General features: G+C 37.6%; 1 protein-coding gene across 7 annotated transcripts in view; it reads right to left on the minus strand.

The window, feature by feature from the left end:
• ANKRD28 (ankyrin repeat domain 28) overlaps positions 1-23,977 on the minus strand; it is a 224,628-nt gene that overhangs the window by 46,551 nt on the left and 154,100 nt on the right. For all 7 annotated transcript variants that reach the window (XM_037845359.1, XM_037845373.1, XM_037845379.1 and 4 more), the window contains 5 exons: positions 18,126-18,268; positions 15,867-16,079; positions 2,836-2,914; positions 1,882-1,996; positions 536-618 (listed from right to left, as the gene is read on the minus strand). In XM_037845359.1, the coding sequence (XP_037701287.1) occupies positions 536-618; positions 1,882-1,996; positions 2,836-2,914; positions 15,867-16,079; positions 18,126-18,268 (633 nt within the window). The remainder of the gene's footprint in view (positions 1-535; positions 619-1,881; positions 1,997-2,835; positions 2,915-15,866; positions 16,080-18,125; positions 18,269-23,977) is intronic.

Below are 23,977 nucleotides of genomic sequence, written 5' to 3' on the forward strand. Positions count from 1 at the left end.
CAGTAATTCCATGCATTTAATAAGAGTTTTGTGGTAATATTTACAGAAAGCCACTGATCCTGTTTCGTTTTAAACCAACTATGCTTATGAGATTTTAAATGGTAATTAGATATGATAGAAATAATTTCACAGATCTAGTAGAAGACACTGCAGAATGGCTCTCAGCCTTTGTAAAGGAAGCCAAGTCTAATTAGTCATGAAAATGAAGATATTTTGCTTCCAGATATAAAGGGACAATCCAAAAAGACCAACATCCAATAAAAAGCAGCAGCTCTAGAAACACTCTACACCCTACTCTCCCCCAACTAACAAAAGGGAAGAAATCACCGGAAAAATAAAAAATTTCCCAAAGATGAAGAGAAAATTAAGGCTTGAAATTAAAGGACCCAACATGATCTAAGAGGGGTTAATAAATGATCCACACTTAGACACATCTATGTATAATTTAGGAAAGCAGGATAAAGAGATAATCTTAAAACGTTGGGTTGTTAGGGAGAAAAAGAAGGAAGAATCAGTTTGTGAAAGTTCCACTTACCTGAAGAAAGAAGTTTCCTGCAGCAATCTGAAAAACCACTTAAGGCTGCCAAATGGAGGGGGAACATTCCATGTATGCCACGCCTAAAGTAAATGGGACAGTACCCTGATTATATCAGAAGAAAATTACAACCATTTTAAAAATTACAAAAAAACTACTTAAATGATAGCTAGATTGAGTCCAAATCTCTAATTTCCGGAGAGCTATTTGGCAATATCTAGTAAGTTGAAGGTGGGCATAATTATTACCCAGCAGTTCTTCTCATAGTGTGGGAGGGTTTTCAACCTCAGCACTATTGCCATTTTGAACTTTGTTGTGGGAGACTGTCCTGTGCACTGCAGCATGTTCAGCACCATCTCTGGGGTCTACCTACTAGATGCCAGTAACACCCTCCTCCCCCAATAGATACAAATGAAAATGTCTCCAGACATTTGCCCAGGGGACAAAATCCACACTACCAACATCCTCCCCCGCTACTGAGAACCATACCCACAAGGAAACATGTTTAAAAAGGTTCACTCGGTATTTTCTGTAATAGCGAAAACTGAGAGGCAACTTATGTTGATAAATAAGGAGAATGAATAAACTGTGAAATCTTCATACAACAATTCAAATCTATAGCTGTAGAAATGAGAATAAAGCTGAAGCACAAATTCATATCTACAGGCTAAATCAGCAACTCAATGTAAAGTTGGAAAAAAAGTTGCATTTGTAAAAGGTTTAAAAGAAGATTTGAAACTTGTTAATGAATACATATAACTGTAATAGAAGTGTGAAAAATACATAGGAACAATGAACATTAATTTTGAAGGAGTGCAGGAGAACCTATCTTTCAAACAAAATCTTACGTGAACACATGAATATATAAAACAGGCAAAAACAAACCATTCTGACCAAAGGGGAGTTAAGGGCTTCCTTATGGCAGCTACCAAGGAATCCCTTAGCTCTGCAGAACAGTCCGAAAATCACGATCTACAGATAATATATGGATGAAAAGAAAAGCATGGGGCATGCACAATGTTTTTCAAGTCTTTTATTTACCTCTAGTTTAAAAATAAAGGACCACAAAAATTGAAAACCGCTTATCTAAACTGTGTATTGTTAATACACTGAAAGAACCGGGGCAAAAAATATATTTTCCACTGGCTTACCAAATAAAATCGTACTTAAAATTAATAAGTCTCTCACATTGTCCACACAAAGAGATAAGGAAAAAGTCCAAGCAATTTGTATAATATTGAGGACAAAATCCACATTTCAACTTGAAATATCTAGAAAACTGCAATTCATTTCCTTCTGTGCTCTACCTATCACAGCTATCAATAACTTGATAAAGTACTACTTACTTTGCAGTGTCAGCACCACTTGTAATAAGAGTGTTGATTAGTAGCTCGTGGCCATACCGTGCTGCTATGTGCAAAGGAGTGTTTCCATTCTTATCCTCACAGTCAATTACAGCTCCTGCAATAAAGGACATATTGTCAGATAGTGGACTATATAAAGATCAAGCCAAACACATTACATGGAGAGTAATAAAAAACGCTTTTGAAACACAAACTAATGGATACAGCAATTCTAACTACATTCCATTCATGACATATTTATTGGGCCAGGCACTGGGATTACAGATTTCATACTTAAAGAAGTTTTGTGAAGTTTAACAGATTTTCAAATAACAAAAGGGCTCTAGGGTCCAGTAAGTTTGGAAATCACTATATTAAAACAAACTTAAATTTCTTTACAACAAAACTTCTCAGAGGAGCATCAAAAAGACTGTATGCAGCACTTCACAAATTATTCAATGATGAACCTACTCCTGCTTTTTTCCTTGCAAAAAACATAATACCTATTTATCCTGAGGACATTAAAAAAAAAAAAAAGTTCCTTGACACATGGCTTGGGAAACAATGATTTAAAGTAATGCCTGGTACTAATTAAGATGAAAAAGAACACGTACAGAAAATAAAAATCCTGAATTTGTTCAAAACATAAAAAAGAGGAAAAATAAATGCAACAGAGGTCTGTTAATGTAAATAACACAAGTTGTAGTGAAAGCTAGAGAAATAATATTGATGGTTCAGGGAAAACAAAGCCAAAATAAATTAAAAAGAAAAAAATCCAACAAAATTCTGCAAGATACATATACACAGCATTTTGTAATATTCTTTGATTTTTAAGAGCTCTGAAATTAAATATTAAAAATGGAGACTGCTGTGAAAATTCTTCAATACCATTTATTTTGTGGATGTTTTCACTACATTTAAGGGAAAAAAAAAAAAACAAACAGAAATACTTTTTACCACTCTGGATAATGGTTTGTGATCTGGAGAATCTACCATGGAGGGCAGTCATGTGCAGTGGGGTTTTCCCATCTTTACTCTGAAACAATTGAAAAAATTTTAAATTACTCTATTATATCCAAAATATGTAATCTTTAGTCTCATTTTAATATCCTTTTGCATCTTTATTTGCAAAAATACTAATCAAACATTAGGTTTAACTGAAGCTAAAGGATGTAAAACAGCTATTAAACTATGAATTAATTTTTTTAGCATGTCTGTCATGAGGCACAAATATACAAAAACTTCAGTGCCTACAATTTGTAAAAAGCACTATGTGGTATGTAAAGTGCAATCTTAATATCAATCCTATTTCACATACAGGAAACGAAGCACATGAATATTAAGTGATTCAACAAAGGTTGTATGACCATGAAAGGTATAGCCAGGATGTTCTTCCTAGTTTCAAATTCAAAATTTCATCACACTGCTACAATGCTTTCATTCTAAGAAATTCTGAACCCCTCCTTCACTAAAGAAAAGTAAATATTAGGACTGAACTGCATCACTGCAATTTATAAAAAATTATATATATTAATTTCTTTATAATTATTTGTAAGAAATATTTATAGCTATTTTCTCAAATCATTTAAAATAATAAACCAGATAGACTGCTGAATGTATGTATATCATGCAGAAATTCTGACATTCTAAAGGAGTTCCAACTATGAAGAAAAACAATCCCTGAGTTAGGTGATATTGTCTTTTTCCCTAAAATCTTTCCGGTCAAATCAAAATATATACGTGACCAACACAAAGGGGGAAGGGACTGTTTCCCAATGCCTAACCCCTCAGAAATATTCAGCATGCCTTCTGTGTATATATTCAAATTGAAACATTACAAATGTCCTAAGTTTATACTAATACTAATTCTGTTTAATGCAGATCTCCTTAAGAAGTACCTCTTCCCGTTGTAATTATGAAGTGTTTTAGCAACATCATAAAAAACATATCTAGGTATTTGATCCCATTATTTTATATGATTTTTTTTTCAAGCAAGCAACCTATCCAATCGGCAAGTAATCCAAGAATTTTCCATCTTTTGGAGGCAGTGTGTGCACAGCAGGGGAAAAGAAAAGTGCAGGTGAGGGAGTCAGAATAACGACAGCATGAATCCCAGTTGTGCCACTTATCAATAAAAAGCAAGATTTTGGACTAGTTGCCTAGTCTGTGAACTTTTACTTCCTCATTTGGAAATGGGGTTAACACCACCTATACCTCATAGGTAGTTCTATTGTACAGAGTAAATACAATAATGTTTGTAAACATCCATATATCATAACAGTGCTTATCACAACACAAACTATTATTTCTATTTTGGTGTTTTTAAACTTATGTGTCAGTTGTTATTCTTTCCACTACAACAAAACAAAACCAAAAAACAGCACAAAAACATTTTAATAAAGGAATCCCAGTTTCTTGTATCTTTTCAAAATGCTCCCGATATGACGTATCTTGATTTTTAATGTTAATCTTCACCTATAGATATTTTTTAAATATTGAAAAAAAACCTTGTAGTAAAATTTTGAGTTCATGAAGTGATGAAATTTCAAAGAAATAATTAATTAACACTTACATATAGTAAGCACTACAGTTCCAGGAAGTTTTAAAACATTTCATGCATATTAGTCATTTAATCCTCACAACAATCCTATGAAATAGGTACCATTAACTACTGTTTTGTAGATGAGAAAATGTAGGCCCCGGGCCTAGGTAACTTGCCCAAGTTCCACAGCAAGTAAGAGGTACAGTCCTTTCCTATAAGCCTGGGTCAACATTTTAATTTTCTATATACTGATCATAAAAAAAAAAATATTCTAACGGTACAGAAGAAAAAGAGATTCAGATTATCAACTAAAGAGTCCCCCTTAAGACATGAAGGGAGGAAGGGGAGGGGCACATTAATTTTGTTTCTGAATTGCTGAATTGGGGGTAAAATGGGGACATTTTTTTCTTAAGTCACCTTAAATCATTGTTGGAGAATGAATCAGGCCCCCTCAAAAAAAGTCCTGTGGGTGTGAACCCACTTGGGAACAGGACCTTTGAAGACGTTATTAGTTAGTTGTGTCCAAACTGTCAAAGCAGGTCTTAATCCAATACAGCTGACATCTTATAAGCAAAGGAAAGGACTCAGATAGAGAAAGCCACAGGAAGCAGCTAGAAGCTAGAAGTCAGTGGAAGGGAAAGAAGATGCCATCATGCGCACTGCCACGTGATGGAAAAGCCAACAACCCAAGGACTGCCAGTAGCCAGCCCCACACCACCACAGTCTTAGGTGGGAAAGCACTGTTTGCTGATGCCTTGATTCTGGATTTCTCTTAGCCTCAAAACCATGGGCCAGTAAATCCCCACTGTTTAAACCAACCCATCATATGGTACTTGTTTTAGCAGCCAATAAACTACAACAGTCATTTTTAGAATCAAACTAGGAGTTTTAAACAAAAGAAAAAGTGAAAGACATGCCTAAAAATCTAAGAGTTGGGTTCAGAGGTGACCAAAACCACCAACAAAAAGCAATCACATACAATAGTATGCTTTTTACATTTAAAGTTTAAAGCAAGTATTTGGTGTACTTTGTTTTTCTGACCAAAATTTATTGCTTAGGAAGAGGATGGTGTGGAAAATATGTGCATGTAAGTAACGCAATGCATAGGATTCATGTTAAACAAGTTTATAAAAACTAGGTCTATGCTGCCTTTTAAACCCTATTCATTCTATCTCTATCACTTCGTAGGACAACCAATTAAAACTTAGAAACTGAATGATTACAAATGTTAAACTCACATTCTGATTTCTAGACATCCACAACCTGATCAATGACAGAAACAACGAAACGAAGAATTGGTTAAGAAGAGAAAATGAAGCAGGGAAAAAGGAAGAGAGGATCTGATAAGGAGAACATTGAGGGGTAGCAAATTTAAATTTTTTATGATACAGGGTAAGTGTGAAGGCCTCAGCCCCTTAGTCAAGCAACAAGTTAATAAACACCAGTTTGACAAGTTCAGGAAATGAAGATGTCAGGAATGAATATATATTCTTGTTATTGAAGATGACAGGAATGAATATATATTCTTGCTGTTGAAAACTAACAGCTATCAACAATTTTTATGTAATTTCAGAGTTGGAAAAGACCTCAAAAGTCATCAACTTAGTGATGCTCTAATTGTGTTCTAATGGAACTCAGCAATAAAATAATTGGATAATTGCATATAAATGGGATGTCACACAGGCAGGCAAGATTAAGAAACATTTTATGAAATCTATTTTTAAGAAACATCACAAGCTATTGCTTCTAAATCTGTTTAATGCTCACATTTTAACCACTTTGCTAAAAAATTCCCTTGTCAAGTATGAAATCCACCATTAAATCACGAAAGATGTAACTTCAAACAGGATAGTCAGCCTGAGCATTACACCAAAACATTGAGCTCCTCATATGACCTCTCAACTCTAATTTTAACTCTGTATTTTCTTTTGAAATTTAATCGCATAACACAACACTGTGTACATAATTAACAGCACTGAATATAAGTGAATATGGTTAAAAGAGGAAATTTTAGGTTGTATATGTTACTAGGATTAAAAAACACAGAAGTATGTACAACAGTGAATCATACTGTAAATGAAGGAGTATAGTTAATAGTACAACTATAAAAATGTTCTTCCATGAGTTGTAACAAATGTACCACACAAATTCAAGGTGTAATAATAGAGAAGGATATGGGAACTCTGTACCTTATGCATGATTTTTCTGTAAACCTACAACTTCTCTAACTAAAAAAAAAAAAAAAAAAAATCAATGAAAGGCTGTGAAAAAAATGATGCCAATTAAAAAAAAAATCACAGGTACTAGAGTCAACTATGTAGACACAGACATATGAATCAAATGTCTCATTATCATCTTACTATACTAAATATTTATGCATTAATGGCACTGTATAAAATAAATAGGGAACTTAATCTTTACCTTTTAAAGACAGCACCATAGAAATTGAAAAATGTACAACTGCTATGATAAGAGATGAGCATCCTGCATTACCAATGATAATATTTCAACATACAAAGATGAGTCTGAAAAAAACTGGGTTTGATTGCTGGTCTTGAGAATTGCTAACATAATTTAAAAATTTTATTTCTGAAATAGTCTAATCTCCACTGAAAAATATTACTGAACCTTCAAGGAGAAAGTTAACAAATTCTAACAAGAGTTAGATATATTTCTGAGCCTTAGTTATGCAAAGAGCAGGAATTTTTTCAAATTAAAATAAGTAGTTGAAATTATTATTAATAAATTTTTAATAATACCTCATGTCCTTCCTTCCTTGGATCTATTATGCATATAAATTTTGTCTCTTAGCTGGGAGAGATGGCAATTTAGGGCAATGAACTGATTACAGATGAACTTGCTGCTGCCACAGCTGTCAGAATGGGTTAGTGGCATCATTAAAGGCTTTGCTCAGAGGCGGGACAAGATGGCAGACTGGTGAGCTGTATGTTTTAGTTACTCCTCCAGGAAAGTAGGTAGAAAGCCAGGAACTGCGTGGACTGGACACCACAGAGCAATCTGTCTTTGGGCATACTTCATACAACACTCATGAAAATGTTGAACTGCTAAGATCAGCGAAATCTGTAAGTTTTTGCGGCCAGGGGACCCGCGCCCCTCCCTGCCAGGCTCAGTCCCGTGGGAGGAGGGGCTGTCAGCTCCGGGAAGGAGAAGGGAGAACTGCAGTGGCTGCTCTTATCGGAAACTCATTCTACTGATCCAGACTCCAACCATAGACAGACTGAGACCAGACACCAGAGAATCTGAGAGCAGCCAGCCCAGCAGAGAGGAGACAGGCATAGAAAAAAAAAAAACAACACGAAAACTCCAAAATAAAAGCAGAGGATTTTTGGAGTTCTGGTGAACACAGAAAGGGGAAGGGCGGAGCTCAGGCCCTAAGGCGCATATGCAAATCCCGAAGAAAAGCCGATCTCTCTGCCCTGTGGACCTTTCCCTAATGGCCCTGGTTGCTTTGTCTCTTAGCATTTCAATAACCCATTAGATCTCTGAGGAGGGCCCATTTTTTTTTTTTTTTAAATCCTTTTTTCTTTTTCTAAAACAATTACTCTAAGAAGCCCAATACAGAAAGCTTCAGAGACTTTCAATTTGGGCACGTCAAGTCAAGAGCAGAACTAAGTGAGCTCTGAGACAAAAGGCAATAATTCAGTGGCTGAGAAAATTCACTAAACACCACAACTTCCCAAGATAAGGGGGGTGTCCGCTCACAGCCACCATCCTGGTGGACAGGAAACACTCCTGCCCATCACCAGCTCCATAGCCCAGAGCTGCCCCAGACAACCCAGTGTGACGGAAGTGCTTCAAATAACAGGCACACACCACAAAACTGGGCGTGGACATTAGCCTTCCCTGCAACCTCAGCTGATTGTCCCAGAGTTGGGAAGGTGGAGCAGTGTGAATTAACACAGCCCCATTCAGCCACCATTTGAGCAGACTGGGAGCCTCCCTACACAGCCCAGCAGCCCAGAACTGCCCTGGGGGGACGGCACTCACCTGTGACATAGCACAGTCATCCCTCAACAGAGGACCCGGGGTGCACGGCCTGGAAGAGGGGCCCACTTGCAAGTCTCAGGAGCCATACGCCAATACCAAGGACTTGTGGGTCAGTGGCAGAGACAAACTGTGGCAGGACTGAACTGAAGGATTAGACTATTGCAGCAGCTTTAAAACTCTAGGATCACCTGGGAGATTGGATTGTTAGGGCCACCCCCCCTCCCCGACTGCCCAGAAACACGCCCCACATACAGGGCAGGCAACACCAACTACACACGCAAGCTTGGTACACCAATTGGGCCCCACAAGACTCACTCCCCCACTCACCAAAAAGGCTAAGCAGGGGAGAACTGGCTTGTGGAGAACAGGTGGCTCGTGGACGCCACCTGCTGGTTAGTTAGAGAAAGTGTACTCCACGAAGCTGTAGATCTGATAAATTAGAGATAAGGACTTCAATAGGTCTACAAACCCTAAAAGAACCCTATCAAGTTCAGCAAATGCCACGAGGCCAAAAACAACAGAAAATTATAAAGCATATGAAAAAAGCAGACGATATGGACAACCCAAGCCCAAGCACCCAAATCAAAAGATCAGAAGAGACACAGCACCTAGAGCAGCTACTCAAAGAACTAAAGATGAACAATGAGACCATAGTACGGGATATAAAGGAAATCAAGAACACTCTAGAAGAGCATAAAGAAGACATTGCAAGACTAAATAAAAAAATGGATGATCTTATGGAAATTAAAGAAACTGTTGACCAAATTAAAAAGATTCTGGACACTCATAGTACAAGACTAGAGGAAGTTGAACAACGAATCAGTGACCTGGAAGATGACAGAATGGAAAATGAAAGCATAAAAGAAAGAACGGGGAAAAACAATTGAAAAAATTGAAATGGACCTCAGGGATATGATAGATAATATGAAACATCTGAATATAAGACTCACTGGTGTCCCAGAAGGGGAAGAAAAGGGTAAAGGTCTAGGAAGAGTATTCAAAGAAATTGTTGGGGAAAACTTCCCAAATCTTCTAAACAACATAAATACACAAATCATAAATGCTCAGCGAACTCCAAATAGAATAAATCCAAATAAACCCACTCCGAGACATATACTGATCACACTGTCAAACACAGAAGAGAAGGAGCAAGTTCTGAAAGCAGCAAGAGAAAAGCAATTCACCACATACAAAGGAAACAGCATAAGACTAAGTAGTGACTACTCAGCAGCCACCATGGAGGCAAGAAGGCAGTGGCACGATATATTTAAAATTCTGAGTGAGAAAAATTTCCAGCCAAGAATACTTTATCCAGCAAAGCTCTCCTTCAAATTTGAGGGAGAGCTTAAATTTTTCACAGACAAACAAATGCTGAGAGAATTTGCTAACAAGACACCTGCCCTACTGGAGATACTAAAGACACAGACAGAGAAACAAAGACAGGACAGAGAGACTTGGAGAAAGGTTCAGTACTAAAGAGGTTCGGTATGGGTACAATAAAGGATATTAATAGAGAGAGGGGAAAAATATGGCAAACATAAACCAAAGGATAAGATGGCCGATTCAAGAAATGCCCTCATGGTTATAACGTTGAATGTAAATGGATTAAACTCCCCAATTAAAAGATATAGATTCGCAGAATGGATCAAAAAAAATGAACCATCAATATGTTGCATACAAGAGACTCATCTTAGACACAGGGACACAAAGAAACTGAAAGTGAAAGGATGGAAAAAAATATTTCATGCAAGCTACAGCCAAAAGAAAGCAGGTGTAGCAATATTAATCTCAGATAAAAGAGACTTCAAATGCAGGGATGTTTTGAGAGACAAAGAAGGCCACTACGTACTAATAAAAGGGGCAATTCAGCAAGAAGAAATAACAATCGTAAATGTCTATGCACCCAATCAAGGTGCCACAAAATACATGAGAGAAACACTGACAAAACTAAAGGAAGCAATTGATGTTTCCACAATAATTGTGGGAGACTTCAACACATCACTCTCTCCTATAGATAGATCAACCAGACAGAAGACCAATAAGGAAATTGAAAACCTAAACAATCTGATAAATGAATTAGATTTAACAGACATATACAGGACATTACATCCCAAATCACCAGGATACACATACTTTTCTAGTGCTCACGGAACTTTCTCCAGAATAGATCATATGCTGGGACATAAAGCAAGCCTCAATAAATTTAAAAAGATTGAAATTATTCAAAGCACATTCTCTGACCACAATGGAATACAATTAGAAGTCAATAACCATCAGAGACTTAGAAAATTCACAAATACCTGGAGGTTAAACAACACACTCCTAAACAATCAGTGGGTTAAAGAAGAAATAGCAAGAGAAATCGCTAAATATATAGAGACGAATGAAAATGAGAACACAACATACCAAAACCTATGGGATGCAGCAAAAGCAGTGCTAAGGGGGAAATTTATAGCACTAAACGCATATATTAAAAAGGAAGAAAGAGCCAAAATCAAAGAACTAATGGATCAACTGAAGAACCTAGAAAATGAACAGCAAACCAATCCTAAACCAAGTAGAAGAAAAGAAATAACAAGGATTAAAGCAGAAATAAATGACATAGAGAACAAAAAAACAATAGAGAGGATAAATATCACCAAAAGTTGGTTCTTTGAGAAGATCAACAAGATTGACAAGCCCCTAGCTAGACTGACAAAATCAAAAAGAGAGAAGACCCATATAAACAAAATAATGAATGAAAAAGGTGACATAACTGCAGATCCTGAGGAAATTAAAAAAATTATAAGAGGATATTATGAACAACTGTATGGCAATAAACTGGACAATGTAGAAGAAATGGACAATTTCCTGGAAACATATGAACAACCTAGACTGACCTCAACCAACCCATCACAAGCAAAGAGATCCAATCAGTCATCAAAAATCTTCCCACAAATAAATGCCCAGGGCCAGATGGCTTCATGGGAATTCTACCAAACTTTCCAGAAAGAACTGACACCAATCTTACTCAAACTCTTTCAAAACATTGAAGAAAATGGAACACTACCTAACTCATTTTATGAAGCTAACATCAATCTAATACCAAAACCAGGCAAAGATGCTACAAAAAAGGAAAACTACCAGCCAATCTCCCTAATGAATATAGATGCAAAAATCCTCAACAAAATACTTGCAAATCGAATCCAAAGACACATTAAAAATATCATACACCATGACCAAGTGGGGTTCATTCCAGGCATGCAAGGATGGTTCAACATAAGAAAATCAATCAATGTATTACAACACATTAACAAGTCAAAAGGGAAAAATCAATTGATCATCTCAATAGATGCTGAAAAAGCATTTGACAAAATCCAACATCCGTTTTTGATAAAAACACTTCAAAAGGTAGGAATTGAAGGAAACTTCCTCAACATGATAAAGAGCATATATGAAAAACCCACAGCCAGCATAGTACTCAATGGTGAGAGACTGAAAGCCTTCCCTCTAAGATCAGGAACAAGACAAGGATGCCTGCTGTCACCACTGTTATTCAACATTGTGCTGGAAGTGCTAGCTAGGGCAATCCGGCAAGACAAAGAAATAAAAGGCATCCAAATTGGAAAAGAAGAAGTAAAACTGTCATTGTTTGCAGACGATATGATCTTGTATCTAGAAAACCCTGAGAAATCGACAATACACCTACTAGAGCTAATAAACAAATTTAGCAAAGTAGCGGGATACAAGATTAATGCACATAAGTCAGTAATGTTTCTATATGCTAGAAATGAACAAACTGAAGAGACACTCAAGAAAAAGATACCATTTTCAATAGCAACTAAAAAAATCAAGTACCTAGGAATAAACTTAACCAAAGATGTAAAAGACCTATACAAAGAAAACTACATAACTCTATTAAAAGAAATAGAAGGGGACCTTAAAAGATGGAAAAATATTCCATGTTCATGGATAGGAAGGCTAAATGTCATTAAGATGTCAGTTCTACCCAAACTCATCTACAGATTCAATGCAATCCCAATCAAAATTCCAACAACCTACTTTGCAGACTTGGAAAAGCTAGTTATCAAATTTATTTGGAAAGGGAAGATGCCTCGAATTGCTAAAGACACTCTAAAAAAGAAAAACGAAGCGGGAGGACTTACACTCCCTGACTTTGAAGCATATTATAAAGCCACAGTTGCCAAAACAGCATGGTACTGGCACAAAGACAGACATATAGATCAATGGAATCAAATTGAGGATTCAGAGATAGACCCTCAGATCTATGGCCGACTGATCTTTGATAAGGCCCCCAAAGTCACTGAACTGAGTCATAATGGTCTTTTCAACAAATTGGGCCGGGAGAGTTGGATATCCATATCCAAAAGAATGAAAGAGGACCCCTACCTCACCCCCTACACAAAAATTAACTCAAAATGGACCAAAGATCTCAATAAAAAAGAAAGTACCATAAAACTCCTAGAAGATAATGTAGGAAAACATCTTCAAGACCTTGTATTAGGCGGCCACTTCCTAGACTTTACACCCAAAGCACAAGCAACAAAAGAGAAAATAGATAAATGGGAACTCCTCAAGCTTAGAAGTTTCTGCACCTCAAAGGAATTTCTCAAAAAGGTAAAGAGGCAGCCAACTCAATGGGAAAAAATTTTTGGAAACCATGTATCTGACAAAAGACTGATATCTTGCATATACAAAGAAATCCTACAACTCAATGACAATAGTACAGACAGCCCAATTATAAAATGGGCAAAAGATATGAAAAGACAGTTCTCTGAAAAGGAAATACAAATGGCCAAGAAACACATGAAAAAATGTTCAGCTTCACTAGCTATTAGACAGATGCAAATTAAGACCACAATGAGATACCATCTAACACCGGTTAGAATGGCTGCCATTAAACAAACAGGAAACTACAAATGCTGGAGGGGATGTGGAGAAATTGGAACTCTTATTCATTGTTGGTGGGACTGTATAATGGTTCAGCCACTCTGGAAGTCAGTCTGGCAGTTCCTTAGAAAACTAGATATAGAGCTACCATTCAATCCAGCGATTGCACTTCTCGGTATATACCCGGAAGATCGGAAAGCAGTGACACGAACAGATATCTGCACGCCAGTGTTCATAGCAGCATTATTCACAATTGCCTAGAGATGGAAACAACCCAAATGTCCTTCAACAGATGAGTGGATAAATAAAATGTGGTATATACACACGATGGAATACTACGCAGCAGTAAGAAGGAACAATCTCGTGAAACATATGACAACATGGATGAACCTTGAAGACATAATGCTGAGTGAAATAAGCCAGGCACAAAAAGAGAAATATTATATGCTACCACTAATGTGAACTTTGAAAAATGTAAAACAAATGGTTTATAATGTAGAATGTAGGGGAACTAGCAGTAGAGAGCAATTAAGGAAGGGGGAACAATATTCCAAGAAGAACAGATAAGCTATTTAACGTTCTGGGGATGCCCAGAAATGACTATGGTCTGTTAATTTCTGATGGATATAGTAGGAACAAGTTCACAGAAAGGTTGCTATATTATGTAACTTTCTTGGGGTAAAGTAGGAACATGTTGGAAGTTAAGCAGTTATCTTGGGTTAGTTGTCTTTTTCTTACTCCCTTGTTATGGTCTCTTTGAAATGTTCTTTTATTGTATGTTTGTTTTCTTTTTAACTTTTTTTTTCATACAGTTGATTTAAAAAAGAAGGGAAAGTTAAAAAAAAAAAAAAGAAAGAAAGAAAAACAAGGAAAAAAATGATGTAGTGCCCCCTTGAGGAGCCTGTGGAGAATGCAGGGGTATTCGCCTACCCCACCTCCATGGTTGCTAACATGACCACAGACATAGGGGACTGGTGGTTTGATGGGTTGAGCCCTCTACCATAAGTTTTACCCTTGGGAAGACGGTTGCTGCAAAGGAGAGGCTAGGCCTCCCTATATTTGTGCCTAAGAGTCTCCTCCTGAATGCCTCTTTGTTGCTCAGATGTGGCCCTCTCTCTCTGGCTAAGCCAACTTGAAAGGTGAAATCACTGCCCACCCCACTACGTGGGATCAGACACCCAGGGGAGTGAATCTCCCTGGCAACGTGGAATATGACTCCCGGGGAGGAATGTAGACCCGGCATCGTGGGACGGAGAACATCTTCTTGACCAAAAGGGGGATGTGAAAGGAAATGAAATAAGCTTCAGTGGCAGAGAGATTCCAAAACGAGCCGAGAGGTCACTCTGGTGGGCACTCTTATGCACACTTTAGACAACCCTTTTTAGGTTCTAAAGAATTGGGGTAGCTGGTGGTGGATACCTGAAACTATCAAACTACAACCCAGAACCCATGAATCTCGAAGACAGTTGTATAAAAATGTAGCTTATGAGGGGTGTCAATGGGATTGGGAAAGCCATAAGGACCACACTCCACTTTGTCTAGTTTATGGATGGATGAGTAGAAAAATAGGGGAAGGAACAAACAGACAAAGGTACCCAGTGTTCTTTTTTACTTCAATTGCTCTTTTTCACTCTAATTATTATTCTTGTTATTTTTGTGTGTGTGCTAATGAAGGTGTCAGGGATTGATTTAGGTGATGAATGTACAACTATGTAATGGTACTGTAAACAATAGAAAGTACGATTTGTTTTGTAAGAAAAAAAAAAAAAATTAATTGGAGGGAAAAAAAAAAAATTTCACCAGCCTATTACTGCTATTCCCTTAACTTTTGCATATGTTTTAAATTTTCCATAATAAAATAACTTAAGAAAAAAAAATAAAGGCTTTGCTCAAGTTAAGAGAGGAAAGAAAATCAGCTTCCTTCTCTACCAGTCTGAGAGATATCTGCTCATCATACTGCAAAAGGATCTGAAACCTCACGTAATTAAAGCTCTCTCTTAAAGAAAGACTAAATTTAAAAGCTTAGTTTTTTTACTAATCCTAACGGGCTTAATTTTGTTTGTGGTTTTGTTTTCCTAATACCCAAGATATTGTTTGGCAAGTGTTCAAAGGATGACTTAATGAATTATTACAGAAGCAATCAGTGAAAATATCCTGGAAAAGCTAAAATGATGATTATGTATTATAAAGTAGTAATGCCCCCAAAAAATCCATTGTTACATTGGCTTTCTCACAGAATTTACAGTGAAAGAACATTTATTTTCGCTCCAGAATTTCACATCTATCTGATTCATGATAGTCATGGTGATCAAATAAGAAAAAGCAATCTATCCCTCTTTCCCTCCTCCCAGAGGCAACCAACTGCTGTGATTTTTTAAACTATAGATTAATTTTTACATAATATTTTTAAGGTTCATCCATGTTCTTTTGTTGTATCAATAGTTTTTTCCCTTTCTATTAGTGAATAGTTATTCATTACTGATATTATTGATACTGTTTTAAACACTGAACTTCTACAGTTCAGTTGGATTCTAATTTTGTTTCATACCTTCATACTGACATCAGCCCCATTGCCAACTAGAAGCTCTAAACACAATGCTCCATGTGTTGAAGCAGCGGCAAAGTGCAAAGGAGTAAATCCTTTTTCATTCTTTTGATTGACATTAGCACCACAGTCTATAAGTTCATTCACTACAACATCTTGTCCATTATAGCAGGCTACATGAAGAGGTGTATTTCCAAAGGCATTTGGTTCATTCATCTATTATAAGAAAAGAACGTAAATGTTAAAGTAGTCTTGTTAATTATTTTGCTCTGTGCTATTTTAGCAACCTTACAGTTGCATTCAAATTATCAAAGTGAGACACAGACAGGAATAAATTACACAGATGAAGCTTATAACTCTAAAGGTCTTTTAAAATAATGAATATTAACAAAAAGCATTTTGGAGTCAAATGGATTTTGCATATTCAGAGAACAGAATTCACATATACAATGTCTTCTTCATGACAAAATTAAATGATTCCAAAAGAGATATTTTAGGAATATGAAAACTAAAACAATGTTTTTAAAATAGCCTTCTAGGTAAAGGGCTTTTAGAATTAACTTTAAGAATCATGAAAAATAAACACAAACTGAAAATTCTGGGGTATATTAAATAGAGTGCATATTTTCAGTTTTTTCACTTTGCAATGACAAAAGGCTAAAGTTAGCAATGAAGTAGAGATCAGGCTTTTAAAAAAATGAAAGGCATCTACTTCTATTCATTTAATTCATTTCTGCTCAAACTTGGTTTCTAGATATTTTCCAGCCTTACATGTTAACATTTTACCAAAGGCAAAGAAACATGCTCAGAATGAGAAATAAGTCATGTAACTCAAGTTTTTTTTTTTTCCTTCTCTTTTTTGTTTCTAGAAGAATGCTTGAAAGTTTAGATGATTTTAACCTTTTCTTTTCTCATATCTCTGTTAACAGAAATTGGAGGACATGGAAAAGTATTGAGATTTCACTGCTACTTATATCGTACCAGAATCTTTTCATCTTTCCAATATCTATAATCTCAACTCTCTAAGAAGTCCATTCAAATAAGAAGCTAGGTCATACTGCTTACCTGCCAAAGTACTAGAGATCCAAGAAAGAAGAAAGAAGTAATTTAAAGTAGACTGAGGATCAGCATGACCACACAGAGGCCTTATATGTCATTAAATGGCTCTAAGTCTGATCATATACTCAGAAGAACACCCTATCCATAATAGTTGAAAAATGTTATACTACTGTCATTAAAATAAGTTTGAAAAACGGCACCAAAATGGACTTGATATTGTGTGACATGATTAAATAGAGTTACAGGAAGTATTCAGCTGAAATGAAACTTGTGTTCATGTTCTACCATTATCTCACATAACCATGTGTTTGGATTTTTGCATCTCCTTTTCCTGATGCCCACACTTTAATAACTACTTGCTCGCTTCAGGGAAAGTGCTTCACATGGCTCTTAAATTAAGAGCCTTTCAGTTCTAAAGTTCTGTCATTTATTCTTTGTTCGACAAGGCTATCATTTACCATTTAAAATTTCTTCTTTGGCAGCTGATCTAAACTGCCTCCCTCCCAGAGCCTCATCCTCAATCCTCCTAATTTGCTGTTTGTAATCTGGGTTTTGAAAAACCAGCTAACTGAGTTTGTTAGAACTGTACCTAAAATAAGAGTAAATATACTAAGAGTGGGAGTAAGCATAAAGAATTGCCTGTGAAAGCTAGAGGTATTCTTAGCTACTTCAGGAATCAAATATATTCAGGATAAATCAACATTCCTTCCTAACTAAACAGATTCATACAGTGAGGGATATTTGTATTCTGATTGGCAAGAAGCCTCTTGTTTGCTGCCTAGCTTTTGCCAAGATCCTGTACTGTGAACTGCTACAGACATTTAAAGAGAATTTTAGATGAATTAGGCAAAAACAACTAACAACCTAGCCACCTGGGAAAAAAAAGCTAAGTGTGTCTGATCTGCTGGTCATCACAGCTGAAATGGAATTACAAGGCCTGGAACATGATGGAGAAGAAAAACTTCTGTCAATAAACCACTCCTCTTTAGAATATATTTTAACTATTAACACAGTAACTTGAATTACATGTCTTGGGCAGATATTGGTACACTACATATTATGTAAAAGACTATAAATATCTGGTTAAAAGACAAAAACAGCATATGAAATTGTCTTTGAAATGTGAAATAACTTTTGCCAACAATGTAATAACAAAATATAAAATAATCCATTATTAAAGTACTGTTCAATCCATATACCTACATCAACTCCAAGATCTAGAAGGTATTTGACTACGCTGATCATTCCACTAGAGGCTGCCGCATGAAGAGGAGTATAAGACTTCTTATCCTTGCATGTCACTTCAGCTCCGTGAGCCACAAGTAATTTTACTACTTCAATGTGACCTAAAAATGTATTTATGAAGAAAAAAATAAAGACCTGAGCATAAGGAAAATATTAAATATAGTCCTGTATATCCTGAAAGATAATTACTCAGATAAAGCATGACAAGTCATCAGTTAATCACATTATAAGCTGAGAGTATGAAACAAAAAAAGTAAGGATAATTTTGATAAATGACGGCACAGCTAATTAATTGAAAAAAAAATAATTTATTATTTTATCCAATGATAACCCTATGCTCTTTTGCCTGCATCTTGTTCTATTCAAGACTGTGTTAATACATTCTCAAGTTCTGAATTTAGCTTTTAATGTCTAACATTGACATTAGTTTGTGTTTCTCTCCCTTATTTTGCAGCCTTCTTCTACTTGCAAATCTGAGAGTGGTCACTTGGGCTACTTTTCTTTTTTATTTTTTTTAGGGGGTACCTAAATTCACAAAACATATGTTATGTCCACAATAATACATCCATATCTCATATTATCATCACTTAGTTGTACAATCGTCATCACTCTCCATTTTAAACAATTCTCATGACCCAAAACACCTTTTAGCTGTGTTTGGTCAGCCCTTAATTATTTATCCCTACTATTTCTGTAGTACTAGTATATGGTATTCCTATTAATTATAGTCACTAGTATGCAATATATCCTTCTGTTATCAACTCTCTATGCTAGGACTACTTCTTGAAAATATTAGGACTTTAAAACATTCAGCTGAAAACTACTTTTTCTTTATTCATTTCCATCAGGTATCCTTAACCAACTTTGCTTCTTACCCAGTGTATCAGTCAGGACAGGATAGGTTACACCGTGCTGTGGTTAACAATCAACTCCCACATCTCACTGGCTTAACCAACTAATGTTTTATTTCTCATTTACATTATCATAGGTTGGCAAAAGGGCACTGCTCAGTTAATCAAGGACCCATGCTCATGCAGTGGACAACTTCTCAAATGTGACCTATTACCATATTAGAAAGGGGAAGAGATTGCAGAGTCTCACATCAGCAAGTAAATGCTCTGGCCCAGGAATGATACTGCTTTCAATTCCATTTATTGACCAGGCCCTACCCAATCACAAGGAGGCTAGGAAGGGGGCCATGTATCTGGAAGGTACATGGAAGGAGAGAAACACTATTCTCATTTTTTACCAGATTAGATTATATAGTACCCCCCACCATGATTCATTCCACCTCTTGTGTTCATGAGATTCTTTCCTTGTATGGACTGTTCCGCTTAGAGGTCTCTTTCCAATCACTGCTACTAATCCTTCAAGAACCATATCAGCTCTCATCTTCACTAAACAACCCAATCATCTCTCTTCCCTAGAAGACCTATAAGCCAAAAACACCTATAAAACCTATCTAATAATCATATAATGCCTTGGAATTTTTCTAAAATTTGAATCACTGTTTAACTCTTTAATTACTTTTGTGTTATCAGCTTCCCAAATATGTTACATATCCTCAAAGACAAAGACTATATGTAATATTCTTGGTATATTCCACAGGGCAAAGGGCAGCACTATTTATAAATTAGGCACCCAAAAAACATGTTACCTTAATTAAATTGCTTATGAGGCCACTGTTTCTTTATTTTTTAAGATACTTTTCCCAATATCTTTTTATTATTATTAATTTTTAAAATTCAGTTTTATTGAGATATATTCACATACCATATAATCAACCACAGTATTCAATCAGTGGTTCACAGTACTATCATACAGTTGGGCATTCATCACCACAATCAATTTTTGAACATTTTCATTACTCCAAAAAAATACAATTAAGAATAAAAATAGGCGGGCGCGAGGAACAAAGCGCCGGTGCGGAGCTGCGGGGGCCGCGATGGGCGCGATGGGCGCGGCGGGCCCGCGGCGGCCGCGGCACTGCCCCGGCCGAGCCTCGCGGCGCTAAGGCTGGCTGGCCTCCGCGGGCGGAGGGCTGAGGGCGCGCGGAGCTGCAGGGGCTGCTCGGGCTCGTGCTGGGCTTCGTGCTGGCTTCGCGGCTGGTCCTGCCCCGCGCCTCCGAGCTGAAGCGAGCAGGCCCGCGGCGCCGCGCCAGCCTCAAAGGCTGCCGGGCTGGGCCGGGCCAGGGGCGGCTTCCCAGGCCGGCGGCGCGCGCGGCGATGCGCGGGGCTCACAGCTCTGGCCGCACGGCACATGAACTTTCTTTTCGTGGGAGTCATGACCAACCAGAAATACCTGCAGACCCGCGCCATGGCCGCATACAGAACATGGTCCAAGACAATTCCTGGGAGAGTTGAATTCTTCTCCAGCGAGGGCTGAGACACCTCGATACCAATCCCCATAGTGCCGCTCCGGGGCGTGGACGACTCATACCCGCCCCAGAAGAAGTCCTTTATGATGCTCAAGTACATGCATGACCACTACCTGGACAAGTAGGAATGGTTTATGAGAGCAGACGACGACGTGTACATCAAAGGAGATCGTCTGGAAAATTTCCTGAGGAGTCTGAATAGTAGCGAGCCTCTCTTTCTTGGGTAGACGGGACTGGGCACCACGGAAGAAATGGGGAAACTGGCACTTGAGCCCGGAGACAACTTCTGCATGGGTGGGCCTGGTGTGATCATGAGCCGGGAGGTGCTTTGAAGGATGGTGCCACACATTGGAAAATGTCTCCGAGAAATGTACACAACCCACGAGGACGTGGAGGTGGGAAGATGGCATCCGGAGGTTTACAGGTGTGCAGTGTGTCTGGTCTTATGAGATGCACAGCTTTTTTATGAGAATTATGAGCAGAACAAAAAGGGTTACATTAAAGATCTTCACAACAGTAAGATTCACCGAGCCATCATATTACACCCCAACAAGAACCCACCCCTACCAGTACTGACTTCACAGCTATATGCTTAGTCGCAAAATAGCTGAGCTTCGCCATCACACAATCCAGCTCCAACGAGAAATTGTCCTGATGAGCAAATACAGTAACACCGAGATTCATAAAGAAGATCTGCAGCTGGGAATTCCTCCTTCTTTTATGAGGTTTCAGCCCTGCCAACGAGAGGAGATTTTGGAATGGGAGTTTCTTACTGGAAAATACTTGTATTCAGCTGCTGATGGTCAGCCCCCTCAAAAAGGGATGGACTCTGCCCAGAGAGAAGCCCTGGATGACGTTGTCATGCAGGTCATGGAGATGATCAATGCCAATGCCAAGGCCAGAGAGTGCATCATTGATTTTAAGGAGATAGAGTACAGCTATCGTCGCGTCAACCCCATATATGGGGCTGAGTACATCCTGGACCTGCTGCTCCTCTATAAAAAGCACAAAGGCAAGAAAATGACGGTTCCTGTGAGGAGGCATGCGTATTTACAGCAGACCTTCAGCAAAATCCAGTTTGTGGAGCACGAGGAACTGGATGCCAAGGAGCTGGCCAGCAGAATTAACCAAGAATCTGGATCATTATCCTTTCTTTCAAATTCCCTGAAGAAGCTTATTTCATTTCAGTTCCCTGGGTCAAAAAATGAGCACAAAGAACCCAAAGATAAAAAGATAAACATATTGATTCCTTTGTCTGGACGTTTTGATATGTTTGTGAGATTCATGGGAAACTCTGAAAAGACATGTCTTATTCCAAATCAGAATGTCAAGCTTGTTGTTCTGCTTTTCAATTCTGACTCCAACCCTGACAAAGTTAAGCAAGTTGAACTAATGAGAGATTATCGCATTAAGTATCCTAAAGCTGACATGCAGATTTTGCCTGTGTCTGGAGAATTTTCCAGAGCGCTAGCCCTTGAAGTAGGATCTTCCCAGTTTAATAATGAATCCTTACTCTTCTTCTGTGACGTTGACCTTGTGTTTACTACGGAATTCCTTCAGCGATGTCGAGCCAATACAGTTCTTGGCCAGCAAATATATTTTCCAATCATCTTTAGCCAGTATGACCCAAAGACTGTTTATAGTGGGAAAGTTCCCAATGACAACCATTTTGCCTTTACTCAAAAAACTGGCTTCTGGAGCAACTATGGGTTTGGCATCACTTGTATTTATAAGGGGGATCTTGTCTGAGTAGGCAGCTTCGATGTTTCCATCCAAGGCTGGGGGCTCAAGGATGTGGACCTTTTCAACAAAGTTGTTCAGGCAGGTTTGAAGACCTTCAGAAGCCAAGAAGTAGGAGTCGTCCACGTCCACCACCCTGTTTTCTGTGACCCCAATCTTGACCCCAAACAGTACAAAATGTGCTTGGGGTCCAAAGTGGCCACATATGGGTCCACACAGCAGTTGGCTGAAATGTGGCTGGAAAAAAATGATCCAAGTTACAGTAAAAGCAGCAATAATAATGGCTCGTTGAGGACAGCCTGATGCCCAGCTCTGCTGGAAAAGACACTTTGTTAATTCTCTAATTTATTTTTAAAAAGTTTTTTGTATGATCAATTTTTGAAGTCCATACAAGGATATATTTTACATGTGATTTTCTTACAAAGGACTCCATTAAGATTAAGATTGAGCTTTCTGAACAAAAATGTGATCAATATTTGCCTTTGAACACATCTTGCTGAACGTTATGTAGCAGGCCTGCTTAATCATGACTTGAAACCTGATGAACAGAACTTTTTTTTACATTTCCTTTACAAACTCCCTTTGCTACAGTCCCACGGCAGAAAACATGGAGGCGCCTGCAAAGTATTACCGTAACAGAACACAATCACTCTGGCAAATATTCCATTGTGTCCTGTTTGCACAGATTCTACCTGTTGTCTTTTTTACAATGATTTTTATTTTTTAAAAAAAGCCATTTCATGTTTAGTTGTAAAATAAGGAAATATGGTCATAGCTGTATTGTCACCTTAGAAGAGCTTTCCAAAGTTGATTGTTTCCCTGAAACTGTGCTTCCCGTGGTCCTGTAGGTATTACAGCGAGGGGAGTGAGGAAAGCAGGATGCATATGGCCCTTCTAGTTGTACACACGAGCCATCACTGCGTTGGCCTAAATGGACCTGGCAATAAATTTCAAAAAGGATTTGGCGTTCTCTCTCTTTCCGACCCTTCTCTTTAAAGGGTAAAATATTAATATCTAGAACGGCAAAGAAGAATTATTGTAATAAATCTAATGTATGCAAGCTTAAAGAAAAAACACACCCTGATGAAAACACTGGGGAAAATCTTGTACCTGGTTTTATTCACTTCATCCTTCCTGTTTGTGTTATGTTGATGGAGGTGGTTATTTCATTCCTTAGTTACTGTTTTGTTTTCTCCTTTGTATCTGAAGTACCTTTAATTTATTTAATATCCATTGTTTTGAGTGCTGCCATTTCTAGAGGACCTATGAGTTATTAGTATTTATGTGTAACAGGAGCGTGCACTCACTGTTTAGTATGTTTTACTTGCAGTAAACTGATCTCCAAAGATTTCCTTTTGAAAACATTCCCCTCCTTAATTTTTACATTCCTTACCGTTTTACTAAGTATTAAGTGTTCTTTGACAATTTTGGTGCTCATGTGTGTGGGAGGGGTACAGAAGTAAAATGAATCTGTCACTACATTATCAGAAAGTTTGTTTTAAACTCACAGATCAAATGTGCCTTAATGAATTTTTTTTTCATTTAGATTTCAAACAATACATGGCATTGGAGATCTGCTTATTTGTAAATAGCCTATTGCTCATTTGGAAAAATAAACCAGTGAACAATATTTTTCTACTGTAAGAAAAAAAAAAAAAATAAAGTAAAAAACATCCAAAACATCCCATCCCCC

This window comes from Choloepus didactylus, chromosome 1 (genome assembly GCF_015220235.1).
Source record: "Choloepus didactylus isolate mChoDid1 chromosome 1, mChoDid1.pri, whole genome shotgun sequence".
NCBI classification, from domain to species: domain Eukaryota; kingdom Metazoa; phylum Chordata; class Mammalia; order Pilosa; family Megalonychidae; genus Choloepus; species Choloepus didactylus.